Raw genomic sequence first — 16,499 nt, 5'->3', positions numbered from 1 at the left:
CTGGGGGCACCCTGCCCCTCCACAAACCCACACACCCTTGAGCTGGTCCCTCCAGAAACAGATCCTACAACCATCAAAAGAATTAAATTTATTTTCAGACAACATGGTTCATAGTGTTGAGTGGCAGGTGGGTGTAGAGAGGTTTAGGGCCTCTACAACAGGGGATGCTGGGCTTAGGGGCCAAGGAAAACCTTAAAAGTGACTCTCAAAGATTACCAGCGGCATCAGCACCTACAGAACCTCCGACCGACCGACCCTCCAAGACCCTTTACTTCTTCTTCTTTCTGCGCCCCCAGCGCTGTTGGCCAGCCTTCCCCCTTCCTCCATCTTCCCTTCGGTTCTTCCAGGTCGGCATGGGCGCCTCCAGCTCACCTGGGCGCCCCCCACGGTCTGGCACATCACCCATAAGCACCTGAGAATTGATTAGACTGGAGTTCCAATAGGTAAAAAAAAAAAGAGCTGGGTGTGCTCATGCACCCCATCATTCCAGCATTTGGGAAGTGGAGGAAGATTGGGAGTTCGAGGCCAACCTCTTGGCTACAGAGTGAGTTAGCTACAGGGCTAGCCTGGGCTACATGAGACTATCTAAAAAAAAAAAAAATTAGAAAATTTCCCTCCAACTACTATGGAGAGTGGTTAGTTTGAGGCCAGTTGAGTCTAGAGGCCAGGAACCAGGGAGAACACTGGACCAGAAGAAAGCCCAGAAGGCCAAACTGAAGGCCAAGGATGCCCAGACTCTCCCCTGCCTGAGGTACCTTATTGATGGCACAGCTGGTCCCTCGGCGGGCAGCCACACTGGTAGCTGGGACCAGACGGGAAAGGTCAGCTCGGGCAGCCAGAACATGTGCAACAGAGATGTCAGCTTCCGGAGTCAGAAGTCCTCGGATTGGGAATAGCACTGCCTTCATGGCCTCTCCTTGGGCCTGGAGTGGGGGAAAGGGCACTCATGGAGAAGGTGCCCAAAGCTCATCCCCGCTCAGGGTCTCTGTATGCTTCGGAGGGGATTAGGTACATGTGCTGTGACAGACAGCTGGGCACGGTGGCGCAAAAAACAGTCATCTCAGTACTAGGGAAATAGAGGCTAAAGGATCAGGAGTTCGAGGTCATCCTCAGCCACATGGCAAAACCAAAATCTTAAAAGTGGTTGACCTTATAAGAGATAGAGTGTAGGTGATGATATCAAGGTTACAGGGCACTGACCCTGGAGGCAATTCATGCAAATCCCACTACTTGTCCAAGCTTGCAGGTACTTCAGCCCCCAAAACTATAAGCCAGAATGAACCTGATTTTCCTTATAAAGCACCCAGTTGCTGGTACCTTTTGCTGGCAACATAAAACCAACTGAGATAGTCTTAACTGTCCATTTTGTTACACAGGGGAATAGTTCTGAGGACACTCCCAGCTGAGAGCTGGGCATTCTAGAATGCTCTCGAGGCCCTGAGAGTCTAGAAGTCTTGAACCCTGTAAGATTCTAAAGTATGGGCTGGAGATGGCTTGACACTTAAGAGAACTTGCTGCTCTTATAGAAGACCTGGCTTCAGTTCCCAGCACCCACATGGTGGCTCACAACCATCTCCATCCCTGGTTCGAAGGGATCTGACACACCCTTCTGGCCTCTGTGAATACTGCACACACATGATGCATATACACACATAAGCAAAACACATCAAATAAAAAAAAAATAATATCTTGAAGGAATTCTAGAGTAGTCCGGGCCTCAGCATTCCCCAAGAGGGTAATAACGCCCCCCCCTTGGTCCTCTGCCCTGCAGCTGTGCGTCCCAATGGCCTGCTTATTCTTGCTAAGGTCCCCACACCTCTGCACGGTCACCCCAGTGGAAAGCAGACGTTGTAAGGTCCAGACGCTTCAGAAGAAGGCAGCGGCGGCAGCAGTACTGTTCTGTCAGGCTTTGGGACAGAGATTCCAGGGCTTCCTGGAAGAAGAGGCCACAGTCACACCAAGGGTCCCATGTCTGGGTAAGGACACTGTTCCCAGCCATCTACACATGCTCTTACCCATTGTGATGCATCCAGTGGGGAGCTAAGGAGGGGCCGCATGGACTCTGGGGGCAGGGAAGGCAGCAGCTCAGAGATCTGGTGGAAGAAACCATCAGAAGGTACAAACAGGACGGACCTTCGGAAGTACTCCAGTGCCCCTCAGCCATATGCACCCAGGGCCTCAGAAGCATCAATAGTGTTAACGCTGTTTTGTCAACCTGACACAGATCTAGACAGACCTGAGAAAAGGGACTCTCCATTTGAGGAACTGCCTCGGTCAGATTGGCCAGTTCGCATGCCTGTTGGGGTATTTTCTTAATTGCTATTCGATGTATGAGTGCTGGCCTGCTGTGGGCAGTGCTATCCCTGGGCAGATGGACCTGGCCTGTATACAAAAGGTAGCTGAAACAAGCCAGAAATGGGCTAGTAAACAGTGTTCCTCTATGGTCTAGACTTCAGTTCCTGCCTTGAGTTCCCTCAACGATGGGCTGTAACTTGTAAACGGAAACAAACCCTTTCCTCCTCACACTGGTTTCAGTCAGTGTTTTATCACAGCAAAAAAGCATATTAAACTATCCCTGTCATTGGGTCAGTCTTTCTAGAGATAGTTTTGAAGACAGAATCCTCTCCCCAAGTAAGGTAGCTCCAGAGGGGACCCTGTCTCTCTACCTTGTTGTGAAACTCCCGAAGAAGCTGGCTGGCCAGGGTTCCACGCACGGGTTTAGGGAGCCCCAGTGCTTGAAGAGTTAGCATCAGCTCCTGAACCGCGCCATTCCCCTCCTTTGTCCCTTCTCCAAAGGACTGCACAGGGCTAGGATCTAGCTGTAGCCGCAGACGCAAAAGGCGGGCAGCCTGGAGCTCGGAGCAAAGAAACCCTAAAAATAGGAGCAGATCCCTGCTCACCTAGAACCTTGGCTCCTCCCCCAGAGTAAGCCTCGCTCACTTCAAGGCTGCAGCTCCTCCTCCTCCTCCTTCAGCCGACTTCAGAACCACCCCACCGGTCCATCTCACCCAGCCCATTAAAGCTTTCAGAGACCTTCGTCAGAATTCCAGCCCAGCCCTAAGCCGACCCCCGCCCCGGCACCGCGGCCCCGGGGAGGCCAGTCTCAGATTCAGAGCCGGCCCCGCCCCGCCCCGAGGCCCCGCCCCGAGGCCCCGCCCCTCCCGCCTCCCGGGGCTTTCCAGGCTCACGCAGCAGGCGCAGGCCGCCGCCCGGCTCCCGCAGCACGGTGGCGCAGTCTCCGCCGCAGAGCGCGCGATCCGGGCAGTGCAACGCCCGGAGAAGGCCGGCCAACTGCCGCAGGAATTCTTCCTCTGACTCGGGGCCTGCGGGAGGAGGAAGCCATCAGGGAGCGGCGAGTCCCGCTCCTCCACCCGCCGTCCACCCAGATCCTCACGCACCATGGCCAGCGCCCAGCACTGCGGTGCCCTCCTCTCGCCGCTCCAGAGCTCCCAGAGCCGTCAGCTCGGCCGCCAGCCGCGCGCACAGCGCCCTGAAGTCCGCACACGCGGGGCCCCGAGACGCCGCCACCTCCGGGAGGGCACCGTACCTGCGGCGGGGCGCACGTCAGTGCGAGTCCCTGTGCGTCCGCGTCCCGAGGCGAGTGCGCCCTTCCCGTACCTCCCGAACCCCTTACCCCAAAGTCAGCAGGTCGCCGGCCACCGTGGCCCCATCCATCGCAGCTTCGCCTGGGGACCCCGGGCGCGTACCCCCTTCCGCTTGGGACAGGCTCCGCCCCGAGGGTGCCTCCTCCCGCCCCCCCCAGCCTCTATCCAATCACATTCTCGTGCGAAGGAGCTTCGGCGCTCCGATTGGCTCGGCAGTCCGCCACGCGCGCCCCTCAGGTAGCTTGTCCAGGGTTGTAAATTTCACAGCTTGAGATTAGGATCCCCGAGGTCGCGGGACGCTCGAGTGTCCCTGCTCTCGGGAACATAAAAGCAAAAGGCAACCTGTTTTCCTTTCCACTCTCTTTTTTTTCCACTCTCTGCTTTTTAAATTCTTTGTTTTTGAGGCAGGGTCTCGGTATGTATGTAGTCCAGGCTGGCCTCTTGGTCCTGCTTCCTCCTTCCTTGTGTTGGGTGACAGGCGTGTGCCACGCCCGGCTGCCCTTTGCTCTTTAATCACCCCAGACCGCAAAGCTCATCCATCTTGGTTCCTTTCACCTTAGGGTTAGAATGTCAGCACACCCTCACACCCACTCTCCCACTACAGGTAGGCCCTCCTTCCACATCACAGTGGCCTCCTGTGCTACTCATCCTCTGCCTCTCTAGGTCTTTGAAAGAAGGAGCAGGCGCCATTGAGAAACTGCGTGCGAGGGGAGAGGCAGGCAGGCAGGACTTGGGTTTGACTTCGCCCTTAACCAGACCATGTTCCTGCCAAATTGGTTTTCCATCTATGTAATTGGGGTCCGAGTAATGATACTTGAAATTTATTTTATGTGCATGATTGTTTTGCCTGCCTCTCGCATACGTGTGTATGTGAACCTCGTGTGTGCCTTGCGCCCATGGAGGTCAGAAGGCGGCCTATGATCCTCTGGAATTAGAGTTACGGATGGTTGTGAACCATCATGTGGGTGCTGGGAACCAAACCCAAGTGCTCTTAACCATGTAGCCATCACTCCAGCCTCTCTATTTTTTTTTCCCCAGTGGGGTCTCACTATGTATTCCAGGCTGGCCTTCAACTGAAGATTCTCCTATTTCTGCCTCCCAAGGTCTGGGACTACCAAATTTGTGCCTCACCCAGCCTTGCAAATACTCACTCTTAAAGGCATCAGTGAGGATTAATTAGTTCTTATGTAAAAGTTGCTTTAAAGTCATGTAGGACTCAATACATCCTCAGTAAAGAATAATAAAAGCAGCCGGGCGGTGGTGGAACACGCCTTTAATCCCAGCACTCGGGAGGCAGAGCCAGGCGGATCTCTGTGAGTTCGAGGCCAGCCTGGTCTACAGAGCGAGATCCAGGACAGGCGCAAAGCTACACAGAGAAACCCTGTCTCGAAAAACCAAAAAAAGAATAATAAAAGCAGTGGTGGCCCATGCCTTTAATCCCAGCACTCCAGAGGCAGAAACGGATCTCTCAGAGTTCGAGGCCAGCCTGGTCTAGAGTGAGTTCCAAGACAGACAGAGATACAGAGAAACCCCATCTTGAGAAAACACCAAGTAAATAACAAGCAGGGGACTGGAGACAAGGCCCAACAGTTAAGAGCACTCGGTGCTCCTTCAAAGGTTAGTTCCCAGCACTGACCTCCAGAGGCTCATAAGCACCAGACGACCCACCCTGCACTTCTGGCCTCTTTGTGCACCCCTGAACACACACACACACACACACACACACACACACACACACACACACACAAGAATAAATCTGTTTCAAAGCTAGGTCTGGTGGCTTAGGGTTGTGTTCCCATAGGAAGATGGCCACAAGTTCCCGTGTGGGTAGCTCACAACCACTTGTAACTACAGCTCACATGCATGTACCCACAAATAATTAAAATAACTCTTACCAACAACTTGGGCCACTAACCTTGACTCCTCTTCTTTTGGTGCAGGGGCCTTAACTCCGGCCACTGCTCATGCTGAGCATGTGTTCTACCACTGATCTACATTCCCAGCTTGCTTTTCAACTCCATATAAAGCTATGGACTCGGGCTGGAGAGCTGGGACAGCAAGAGCACTTGCTGCTCTTATGGAGGACCCGGGTTCCCAGCAACAACCACACAGTGGCTCACAGCTGCAACTCCAGCTCTAGAGGACCTGACGCCAGGTAACCAGGTGGTGCACAGACATATATATGTGCAAGCAATCACTCATAAAATACAGATAAAACCTTTAAAAAAATCTATGGACTCTTTCAAAACATCCGTTACCCCCCCTTCTCCCCTCTCACACACTACCTCCACAGGGAGGAGCTTTCTGTCAGCTTGTCCCCCCAGGGGCCTTCCTCATACAGCTACAACTAGCCTTTGAGAATCCAAATCATGCTCGGGAGCCTTCCTGTGGCTCCATGTCACTCACGGGGTAACAAAGCCCATACAATGGCACACCCTCTCACCTTTCCACGCCCCTCTCCCAGGATCCCCCTTGCTTAACTCCGCTCCCAGCTTACCAGATATATTCCCGCCTTAGTGACTGGTGCTGGCTGAACCCTGCACACACCCACAGAACCCCCCTCACCTTTTGCAGGGTTTGATTCAAATGCTTGTTGTCCACTGCAGCACCACCAGTAACTACAGGGCCTGACACGTTAGGCGTTTAGTAAATGTACTTGGCTGACTGGACAAATAAAACCCAGCTATGGTCAGCCAGGGACTAAAGGATGGTGAGGGAAAGAACCGTAGGAGTCCGGCACTTCTGGTAAGCAGGTGGAGGGGACGCGCCAATGCAAATAAAGACCAGGCTTAGACACTGTCACAGACATTTCTTGGAGCAGATTTCAAGCCCCTCTCCCCCAATGACAAGACTGGGTCTTTGGCCCCCCATCCTCCCTCCGCTTCAGCCTGCACTGACACTAACAATATTGAGGTCACAGACTGGCTTGGAATCACGATCAGGAAGATTAATGTTGGCATGCCTCCCCCAAAATCTGGGGGGCAAGCATCCAATCTGAGGGGCAAGCAGCTGGAAAATTGGGGGCTCCAGGGTCTGAGGTCTTCCTGGCTCCCAGGGTTCAGCCCTCCACACACCCCAGATATGGGGGCAGTGAAAGGTAATCATGGATCAGAGGTGGGTGTCAGCAGGGAACAGGGCTGGGGACCTGGGAGAGGGGGTACTGGGAGATGGGGACTAGGGAACCTTCCCCAGTCCCCACTGCTTAATCCGAAGATCTCACAGCACCATACAGCACTCTGGTCCCCCATCCCACCCCTTCCCAAACGAGGTAGGTTAAGAATGGAGCTTCCCCCCACTCACCATGGAAGGGGGGAGACCGAGGCACAGAGAGGGGGATGGGGACCCAGGCTGCCCCAGCCCCCAGTTCCTCCGCCCTCAGCTCTGGTGGGTCTGACAGTGATGACAGCCGAACAGAGTGGGGATGGGAGGGACACCCCCCTCCCCATTTTCTCTCACCCATCCCAGGGTCTGGTTGGGAGAGCTGAATCACAGGTTCCGGATACAATAAATAGTTAATAATTTAAAGGAAGTGACACAAATATTAATCCCTTGAATCCCCACAAGGCCACCCAAGTCTAGGTAATGAGGAATGGTTAAGTGCACATTCCTAGTAACTTCGGGCCAGATGTAGGTCCTAAGCCCATAAACCATCAAGACTGTCTTGGCTCTGAGACCTTGGTTCCCCTATCCAGGACACCAGTTCCTAGGCACAGTGGACACCCCATTGTTAGGGAAGAGAGGCTGTGGCACCCCTCTTCTTCAGAAGGAAAGCATGGGGAAGTGCCATTACACAGTGCCGAGCTTCCCAAAGCAACTCCCAACCGAGATGGAGGAGGCTAACAGGAGATGGACCTGAATGAACTAGGGGTTGATGGCAGGAGTGATCTGCAAGGGTTAGGGATGATGGGGGCTTCTGTGGAGCCATAGCCAGCCCAAAAGGTACAGTTTTGCACAGTAGAGAAGGGTAGGCCTTCCTCTGCTGTCCCTGCTTGACCCCTGCAGCTGCCTGTCTCTGCTTAGCTGAGAGCTTGTACAATCGTCTGTGGCAACGCCAGGCCCTAGAGGTGGGAGAGGGAAACTGCTGGGTGGTCCAGGATTCCAGCAATCTGAATTCACACTGGTGCAAGTGTTTTCCCAGGATAAAGAGGATGTCTGGATGTTGCTGGGACTTTGCAGTCTCAGGAATCTCTGGATGGCAGGACTCGGGGGGATCAGGTGATGAGGTATCTGGGGGCTTCATCAGTCTAGAAGTACTTTGAGTTCAAGAAACTCGGGAGTGTAAAGATGCCAAGGCCCTGGGCCATCTTGTCTCTAACATCTCTGGTACAGAGGGACCAAGGTCTCAGGCCAAAACAATCTCAAGATTGTGGGGGCTTGAATCCTGCACACAGGGGTCGGTTGGTATCTCAGAGTCTTAGACCCGGTGCTCTTAAAGCACCTTGGAGTTGCTATAGAGCTGAGAGTCAAGGGATGAGAGGCCTGGATTACCATGGCCACTGCATCTCCTGAGATCCAGGAGATCCTACCCAGCTGTTGGTTGGGGAACGTAGGTAGAAGGAAGCTAATGTTTCCAGAACATTTGGGTTCTTAAAATTCAGGCCCCAGGGAAACTGGAAGGCTATCTAAGCACTTGAGACCAGTGCACTGGGCCCAAAGTGCTGGTGGCCTTCAGGCATACATCTGAGGGTAACAGGCACCTCAGAGACCATCCGTGAGACCCAAGTTCTCCAAAACTGCTGACTTGAGGGGCAGGTGTTCGGGCCCTGGCTTCCAGGGCATCTTGATGTCTGATATCTGGACCTTGCTGAGCTCTGAAAAGGGCCTCCCAAATTATTTTGGTCAGAAAACACCTCATGTTTGAGGATATCTGAGGACTTTTGGTGCATTTTGGGGCCTGCGGGAATCTGTGAATCACTTGTACATGAACTGATGGTAAGATCTGTGGACTCTCAGGAGTGAGTAGACTTCAGGTCAGCATCTGGTGATTCCAAACCATCCTGGTGTCTCTAACCCGGGAGGATTTGGTGTTTCCAGGTCCTGGGCTATAAGAACATCCAGATGTAGGTATATACCAGGTCTCCAGTGAAAATTCAGGGACTGTTTTCTAGTGATCCTGGGTCCTCTGGTCTCAAGGTCTAAGTCATTTGATAAAGGGTCAGGTTTTAGCAACTCCTGACTAATTTGGGAGCTGTAGTATGAGTGTTTACAACGTCAAGTATGACTTGGAGTCTGGGTTGGGTATTTAGACAGAGAGTCAGGGTCCAAGATCCCTGGGTCTCAGGGGTGTAAGCTCCTGGGCCTTCTGAGATGCAATGTTTGGAGATGTCATGAGTCTCCTCAGTGGGGAAGAGGGAGGGAGAATCCAGAATTCAGGACTCCTGGGTCCACTTGACAGGCATCCTGATGAAGCTGAGTCTGAGATCTTAGTCCTAGGTTTGGGGTCCAAGGTACTAGATCTGGGATCTCTCAAATCCATTTAAGCTCCAAGTTCCAGACGTACCTAAGTTTGGGTTTTAGGTTTGTACGGAGTTCAGGGTCCTGGACCCTCCATTTTAGGTCTTCAGACCGATTTTCAAACCAGCCCAACGATCCTCACCGTGCAGCCTCCTCATGGCGACCCCCACAGCCTGCGCAGCCACACCGTGCTGCAACCCAGTGACAGGCGCGCAGAGGTGCGTAGCAGCAGAGGCAGGGCACTGCCAGCGACAGCGCAGCCAGAGCGGCCCAGCGTGCAGCAGGGCGCGGGTGGCCTGGCTCACAAGCGCATGGGTCCGAGAAGTCACCCTCGGCGTCCGACAGACAGTGGTACAGCAAGCTCTCGGCACACCACAGGCAGCTGAGCCTGCGCACTAGCAGGCGACCTGGGTCTGGGGCCTCTGCGCAGCGACCACCACGCCCATCCGCACGGCGGCGGAAGAGTGCTCTGCAGTGCACACAGCGTGCAGCCTCCTCGGCCTCCGGGGAGGCCTTGGCTGGAGCAGGAGTGGGGCCCGGACCCGGGGGTGGACGAGCAGGGGGTGCTGGGGGTGTAGCCTCAGCGAGAGGGGCAGGGAGTGACACTGGGGGACCCAGAGCTGCACCCCTCAATGCACCAGTCTTGGCGAAGCCCACGACGCAGGTAGACAGGGGAAGAGGTGCCGGTAGTCCGGATCGCCGGTAGTCCTCATAGCCACGGCCGCCCCAGCCCTGGCTCCCTGCCCCGGCTAGAGACTCTGAGGGTTCTGGAATCCCAGTGAACGGTAGAAGCGGAGGGTAGCTCTGCAGAGCCAAGGGACAAGGAGATCAGGTTAGGGACATCTGCAACTCACAAAGTCCCCATAGGCTACCCAGGTTCAGAAGTGCCAAAATCCCAGGATGTAGCCGAGAGTCAGTCAAGAGGAACCGTGTCCCCCTAAAACTCTCTTGGTTTTGGGGTTTAGTCTTCCAGCCTGTTCCTCCTCATCCAAGTCCCTCAGCCCTCAGAGACAGATGAATGTAGGCGGCAAGCACACACCTTAAGGACCTCGTGGCTTAAGACTTCCCAGTTCAGTCACACTCAACCCCCAATCCTTCCTTCAGGATTAAAGGAAACAGTCTTAAGGAGTCCTTTCATGAGTTCCAGCATCTTCTAACATATTTGAAAATCTGTCCGTGTCCTCCCTCAAGCCCCTGTATAAACTAGACGGTCTTCAAATCTCCCGGAGAGCTAGAGACATCTGGAAGCTCCTACCCGCTCTCGGGAGCCCAGGCAGCTTTCTTTCTACCCCAGTACTGGGGCTTGAACTCAGCATCTCCAGCACCTTCCACACGAAGGTATGCACTCTATCACTGAGCTGCTTCCCTAGCCCCAAACCCAGGCCTCTTTCTATCCCACTACCACCTACAGCTCAGTCAGACTGGCCATTTCCTGGGATCTGGGTCCCTTCTCACTCAGTTTAGGAATCAGCCCTGAAGCAGCACAGCTCTGTTCATTACTGCTGAGGGTCGGGAAGTCGTACCTGAGCAGAGGAGCGTCGCCGTTGTGGGGGTGTGGCTGGTGGGAAGGCAGATGTTGACTCCACTGTGACAATGGGAGCTGCAACAGCTGTGGGAGGAGTCTCCTGGCGGCTGTGACTGGAGGAGGAGTCGCTGTCCACGTGGGACTGAGGGAGATTGGAGAGGCCTTAGTGTAGGGCGTTCTCCAACCAAGGACGGTGCCCTTACACAGACCTCCCTTCCTCCGAGAGCAAGAGCTCTGCAACCAGGAGGCCTGGGCTCAAACCTTTGCTCTGTCACTGGTTATGTGACAAGTGAGCTCACCTCTGAGCCTCAGTGTTCTCCTCTGTAAAAGGGGGGATCATCATAGCACCTACTCATAAGGATTTGTTTAGGACACTGTCAAGGGCCCAGCACCCGTCTTACAGCGCCCTCCACAACTGAGCCTCCTTACGGTCCCTGGCCAGTGCTTCTAAGCAAGAGCTGTCCCCATCCTAGCCCCTTGCTAGTGGATTCCGGGCAAACACTCTACCACTGAGCCACACCCCAGCCTCTCACTGGGGGATTCCACCATGTCACATCCACAACCCTTGGCTATTTCCTCAGTCTCTCTTAGCCCAGGCCTCAAACTCAGATCATCGTGCCTTCCCTCAGAAGTAGCTGGGATTACAGGTGTGTACCACCGGACTCTGGACATAGATATTATTTCTACTAGACTCCCAATGGCTCAGATCACCAACCTACAGGCCACCCACCATCCTCTCCCTTCCCAGAAGCCCTCTTCCTTGGCCAGTCAGCACATTCCTGCCTCATTTTCACTACATCTTTCTCCCCCAAGCCAGGCCCTCTACTTTACTAGCTGAAGCCCCACTTCTCAGGCCCTCCGCTCCCTCTCTGTAACCTGGACATAACTCCTACTTAGCTGTTCACAGCCTTCATTCGACAGCCACTGAGCACCACAGCATGCTAGACACAAGGCCACTGATGCAGCTTCCAGCTTTGAAGATGAGTTCCATAGACATGGACTGGGTGTGACTTCTAGGCCACCTCCACCCCTATGACCTTGAGCTTCTTTGACCCAAGAAACTAGTTTTGTTATTCTTGGTGTTCTCAGCAGCTCCCAAAATGCATCTGGACATTCTGTGCCTCACTTTTTATCATCTCATCCATTTATTCAACCCGTTTACTGAACACTTCATGTGCACCAGGGACTTGAGGGACTAGAGGTGAAGCAAGGAACTAGTGAAAGATCCTTGGCCTTCAGGAGCTGACGTGCTAGCATGGAGGATGGGTAGGAAACTATCACATAAGAAAACTGGTTTAGAAGGTGGTAGTGGGGCTTAGAACCAGATAAGGGGGACATTGGAGATCGTCATGGGGGTGGGGGGATGGCACACAAAGGTTTTCTTTGTTTTGTTTTTGGGACAGGTTCTCTCTATGTAGCCCTAGAACTCACTCTGTAGATCAGGCTGGCCTCAAACCCACAGAGATCTGGCTGCCTCTGCCTCCCAAATGCTGGGATTAAAGGCGTGCGTCACCATGTCCAGGTGGGGTGGGGAAAGTGTTTTATGTATTCTAAGCCTACTTCAAACTTATAACATAGCCCAAGGGTGACCTTGAATTTAGATCCTCCTGCCTCCACCTCCCTAGTGCTGGGATTACAGATGGTAGCTGGAGAATCAAAGCCAGGGCTCCGTGCATGCTAGGCAAGCCGAATCCCCAGACTGAGAATGCAATTTTCAATAGGTTGCTCCATGAAGCCACCAAGAACACGTTTGTATAGGGCCTCAAAGGAAATGATGGTAAGTCAGATGGAAACCTGAAGAAGTGTTCTAGACAGAAGGGCCCCAGGACAGGGATGTATCAGCCCTGTTGCGATGAGAGTGAGGAGTCTGGCGGGACTAAAACAGGGTGAGGGGAGGACCAGTCCAGGCCCAGAGGGAGCTCATGTGCCACCTGGAGTGGAGGAGAAATGGGAAGGTTCTGAGTAGAGAAAGGGTATGATCTGACTCAGCCATTGATAAGAACACCGTGGCAGCCCACTCCCACCCCACGTGGACTTGTTCTAAGGGTCAGGAGAGAAAGTGACAAGAAGAAGCTGTGGAGACATTTCAGTTGGGAGATGAGGTTGGACACCATTGAATGAAAAGCAGATTTGGTCATTTTGACAGTAGAACCTGGGCCGGGCTGTAACTCAGCAGTAGAGTACTTGCCGAGCATATACAAGACCCTGAGTTTGAGCCCCAGTACTGAGAAAGAAAGAAAGGTAGGAAGGAAGAAGGAAGGAATTAGAAAGAGGGCTGGAGAGATGGCTCAGCAGTTGGAAGCACTGGCTGCTCTTTCAGAGGATCTTGGTTTGATTCCTAGTTCCCACATGGCAGCTTACAACCAGATGTAAATAAATTCCAGGGTGATCTAACAGCTCATCAGGCCTCCTCGGGCACTAGGCACACAGTAGATGCACAGACATATATGCAGGCAAAGCACTCGAACACACACACACACACACACACACACACACACACACACACACACACACTTTTTTTTTTTAAAGAAAGAAAGCAGAACCAATATTGTGACAGATTCTATGGGAAGCAGGAAAACACAAGCAGCCAGGCATGGTGGCACACACCTATAACCCCACACATGGGAGACTGAGATGGAAGGATCACGAGGTCCAGCTGCCTTCATCTCCTGACAGAACCATGGCCACAGCTTCTCACTGTTATCCCTCCCGCCAACTCCTGCCATCAGTCCCCCAGCAGAGCCAAGGAGATTCTATTGATCATGAACTGACATCAGAGCCTTCCCTCCCTCAGAACCCTCTATGGCTTCATCCCTCAAGGTAAAGGAAAAAGCCCTTACAGTGGCACGTAAGATCCCACACCACCAGGCCCTGGGTCACATGACCTGGCCGTGTGGTAAGGCCTTATCTAACAAAACAAACAAAAACCGATGACATCAAGGATGCCTCCAAGTTTACAAGCCTGCAGCTTGGGCAGTAACTAGAACATAGAATTATCAATTCATAGCCAGGTGGTGGATGCATAGGCCTTTAGCCCCAGCACTCAGGAGGCAGAGGCAAGCAGATCTCTGAGTTTCAGGCCTGCCTGGTCTACAGGGAAGGCTACACAGAGAAACCCTGTCTCCAAAAAAAAAAAAAAAAAAAAAAAAAGAGAATTATCAATTCATTTGTCCATGCACTCATTTTAAAGTTCATTGCTTTTTATATTCTATCTTTTTTTCTGTCTTTCCCATTGGACTAAGGCACCAAGAAAAAATAAGGAAGTTTGTTTTGCTTACTAATATATCCCTGGTGCCTAAAACACTGCCTGGTGCTTTTTAAGTACCCTTGACCAAATGTATGAGTCACAGCAACAGAGAAAAACTAAGCAGGATGTGAGGGTGCACCCCTGTAATCCCACCAAGTAAGAGGATCCAAACTGCAGATCAGCCTAGGCCATAGAGTGAGAATCTGTGCCACCATATCCCACCCCAACCCCCCAACCCCCCCCAAAAAAAGGAAGGAAAGAGAGAGGAGTGAGCAAGCAAGCCACAAACAGTGACACACACCAATGATCCCAGCACTCAGGAGGACCTAAATCCAAGGTCATCCTCAGATACATATGGAACTTTGAGATTGGTCTGGGCTACATTAAACTCTAAAAGTAAATTGATAGATACATATAAAAGAGTAGAGAAACTAGAATGGCCACGGTTGAATTGCCACTATCCATTGGGGCCTGATTTTGTGTCCCCAGCATGCGGCCTTTTGCGAGCTCCACAGCAAGTACTCAGGAATACTTGCTGACTAGAACCACCCCCATCCTCCCATGGCAGATTCCAAGACTCACCGTCAGAGGGCAGGGGGTCTCTGCAGTGTCCTGGGAAGGGGAGGAGGAGGAAGAGGAAGAGGAGGGAGTGAGCGAGCCTAGGGCAGGGAGAGAGGCAGAAGTGAGTCCCCAGACCCCAGCTTCACCTATGTCTGTCCCCCAGCCTGGGAGTCTGTGCCTACACTACTCACCTCGGCTGAGTGCGGCCAGTGCGGCTAGCAGACTCTTCTGGAACTCATCAGCCTCTGCGGGACTCTGAAACGTCAGCCCAAACTTGCAGTCACCCAGGCTCCAGTGGTGGAAGATAGGGTTCACTTTGTTGTAAACCAAACCTGGCCTCAGGGTACACTCCAAGGTGGTCTGAGGGGCAGAAAGGGGCTAGGGTGGTGTGCCAGCCCCTCTGTATATCCCAACTACTTCATTCTCAACACCAGGTGTACCTAAACACAAACTAACATATCCTAGTCTTAGGGGACACGTCTCTGATTCTGCAATATTCCTTCAATCCTTTGATTTCTATACTTATCTAATTTCTTCCTCTGATGTCCCAGTAGGAACCTCCAATCTTATTAAATGTTAAAAAAAATTAACCTTTTCTCATAACCTAACATGCCCTGCTTTGATTGAAGAAAAGGCATTATTCACACTTTACTGGACATATCAAAATATTACAGCCAATTCCCTTCTGATGCCTCAATAATCCCCTGAAAGCTGGCCCAGAGATACTAACCTCCTACACAGCCCATTCAATGCTGACCACCCCTCGATGTCCCTCTGTGTCCTTGTCTGATCCCAACACTTCCTCTACACTGTTCCTCAGGCCCTGCTTTGAAATGCATCCTCTTTCCCAAGCTTTCCTTTCAAGAAAAGGGTCTCACTACCTAGCCCAGGTTGTCCTGGAACTTCACAATCCTCCTGCCACAGTGTCCCTAGTGCTGGGATTAGAAGCATGTGACATAGGACTGTCAATCATATGTGACACTTCTAAGCAGACCCCACAGATTCCTCCAGATACTTAGGGCAGACAAGAGCCAGTTGGTAGAGGGCATCTCTGAACAAGATGGAGCCCGGAGAGGGTTCCGAGCAGAGAAGGGACATGAGGTGAGTTGGGTGTGAGCTGGGTCGTTGTGGACAGACCAGGGTTGGAGGAGGAGCAGGAACAGGACAGGAAGACCACTACCGAAGTAGCTGTATGACAGAATAGCCAAAGAAGAAGCCGACACAAGTTTCCCAATACCCCACCCCACCCCCAAATCCCAGCTCTTAATTCACAAATGAGATGTCCATTCCAGACTCCATCCCATGGCCCACTCTGAGTCCCAGTGGTAGGGGGACACATGACCTCTCCTGTCCCCCCCCCTCCCCAGGCCCTTCCCTCCTTCCCCAGGGTTCATCCCATTCCCACACCCCAGGGTGGCTCACTTTCTGGTCCCGAAGCCGCTCCCCGTGGATGACGTAGTGCCCCTGGCGGGCCCCCCCCTCGGGCCTGGCCCCTCGGACCCGACATACGCTCACCTGGCTGAGGCCCCCGCCCCCCACAGGCAGCCAGCCCCCACTGGAGTCATCTCGGGCCATCACCACGGCTCGGACCCGCACCATGTACCTGGAGGAGGGTGGAGGGACAACACAGGCCGTGAACTCAAATCTTGCTCCCGATTTTAGCGTTCCTCTAGCCCTGATCTCCTTTTATCTGCTACCTCTGGATGGGCCTCACCCTCAAGCCACCAGTACCCCCACCCCTTGCCCACTTTCTTCTATCATGGCTTCTTTCTTCTTGGTGACATCTTGCCCACCTACCTTTTCCGTCGGATCTACCTTTTCGCACCATACCCACCTTTTCAGCATCTTCCCCCATCCCCACCCCCATAGCCTGGGTTTGCTACTTCCCCTCCCCCCACTGCTTCTCCCCTCAACCCCAGTCTCCTTCCCCCCGCTCATCATAACCCCATAGCCCCACCCATTGTCCCCCCTCACAGCTGGGTTCCTGCGCATATCTATTTTCTCTGGCCCCATCAACTCAGCTTCAGTGCCCCCAGCACTGCCTCCGCACCCCAGTCGCCCAGGCCACTAGCTGGGTGAGAAACCTTGGCTCTTTCCCCCCACCCTT

The 16,499-nt window shown here is 53.1% G+C and overlaps 2 protein-coding genes across 2 annotated transcripts; both read right to left on the bottom strand.

The window, feature by feature from the left end:
• Nucleotides 1–73: 73 nt before the first annotated feature.
• Nucleotides 74–3,675, bottom strand: Fam98c (family with sequence similarity 98 member C). Its single transcript, XM_059279536.1, has 8 exons — nucleotides 3,635–3,675; nucleotides 3,399–3,550; nucleotides 3,189–3,323; nucleotides 2,667–2,872; nucleotides 2,016–2,093; nucleotides 1,817–1,933; nucleotides 756–923; nucleotides 74–412 (listed from the first exon to the last, which is right to left on the bottom strand). Exons 1-8 carry the CDS (start codon nucleotides 3,673–3,675, stop codon nucleotides 269–271), a joined length of 1,041 nt encoding a protein of 346 aa, XP_059135519.1. The 3' UTR covers nucleotides 74–268.
• A 2,719-nt stretch (nucleotides 3,676–6,394) lies between these two features.
• Spred3 (sprouty related EVH1 domain containing 3) lies at nucleotides 6,395–16,282 on the bottom strand. Its single transcript, XM_059276529.1, has 6 exons — nucleotides 16,190–16,282; nucleotides 15,815–15,995; nucleotides 14,584–14,752; nucleotides 14,414–14,490; nucleotides 10,583–10,726; nucleotides 6,395–9,863 (listed from the first exon to the last, which is right to left on the bottom strand). The coding sequence occupies exons 2-6, from the start codon at nucleotides 15,989–15,991 to the stop codon at nucleotides 9,198–9,200; spliced, it is 1,233 nt and encodes a 410-aa protein (XP_059132512.1). The 5' UTR covers nucleotides 15,992–15,995; nucleotides 16,190–16,282; the 3' UTR covers nucleotides 6,395–9,197.
• Nucleotides 16,283–16,499: the final 217 nt, after the last annotated feature.

Source organism: Peromyscus eremicus, chromosome 1 (assembly GCF_949786415.1).
Source record: "Peromyscus eremicus chromosome 1, PerEre_H2_v1, whole genome shotgun sequence".
In the NCBI taxonomy this organism is placed as follows: Eukaryota; Metazoa; Chordata; class Mammalia; order Rodentia; family Cricetidae; genus Peromyscus; species Peromyscus eremicus.
Note: the sequence above shows the minus strand (reverse complement) of the source record. Positions and strands in the feature narration are given on the sequence as shown.

Bases quoted from the DNA above. Each gene is read 5' to 3' on its own strand.
- Fam98c (XM_059279536.1), bottom strand. From the start codon at position 3,675: ATGGATGGGGCCACGGTGGCCGGCGACCTGCTGACTTTGGG. The intron at 2,873-3,188 runs GTGAGCCTGGAA...TCCTATTTTTAG, and splicing joins CGGCGGCCTGCGCCTGCTGC to GGTTTCTTTGCTCCGAGCTC. The intron at 1,934-2,015 runs GTAAGAGCATGT...CTCTTCTTCCAG, and splicing joins CACTGGATGCATCACAATGG to GAAGCCCTGGAATCTCTGTC.
- Spred3 (XM_059276529.1), bottom strand. From the start codon at position 15,991: ATGGTGCGGGTCCGAGCCGTGGTGATGGCCCGAGATGACTCCAGTGGG. The intron at 14,753-15,814 runs GTGAGCCACCCT...TCTGCCCCTCAG, and splicing joins AGCGGCTTCGGGACCAGAAA to ACCACCTTGGAGTGTACCCT. The intron at 10,727-14,413 runs GTGAGTCTTGGA...AATCTCCCTCAG, and splicing joins AGACCCCCTGCCCTCTGACG to TCCCACGTGGACAGCGACTC.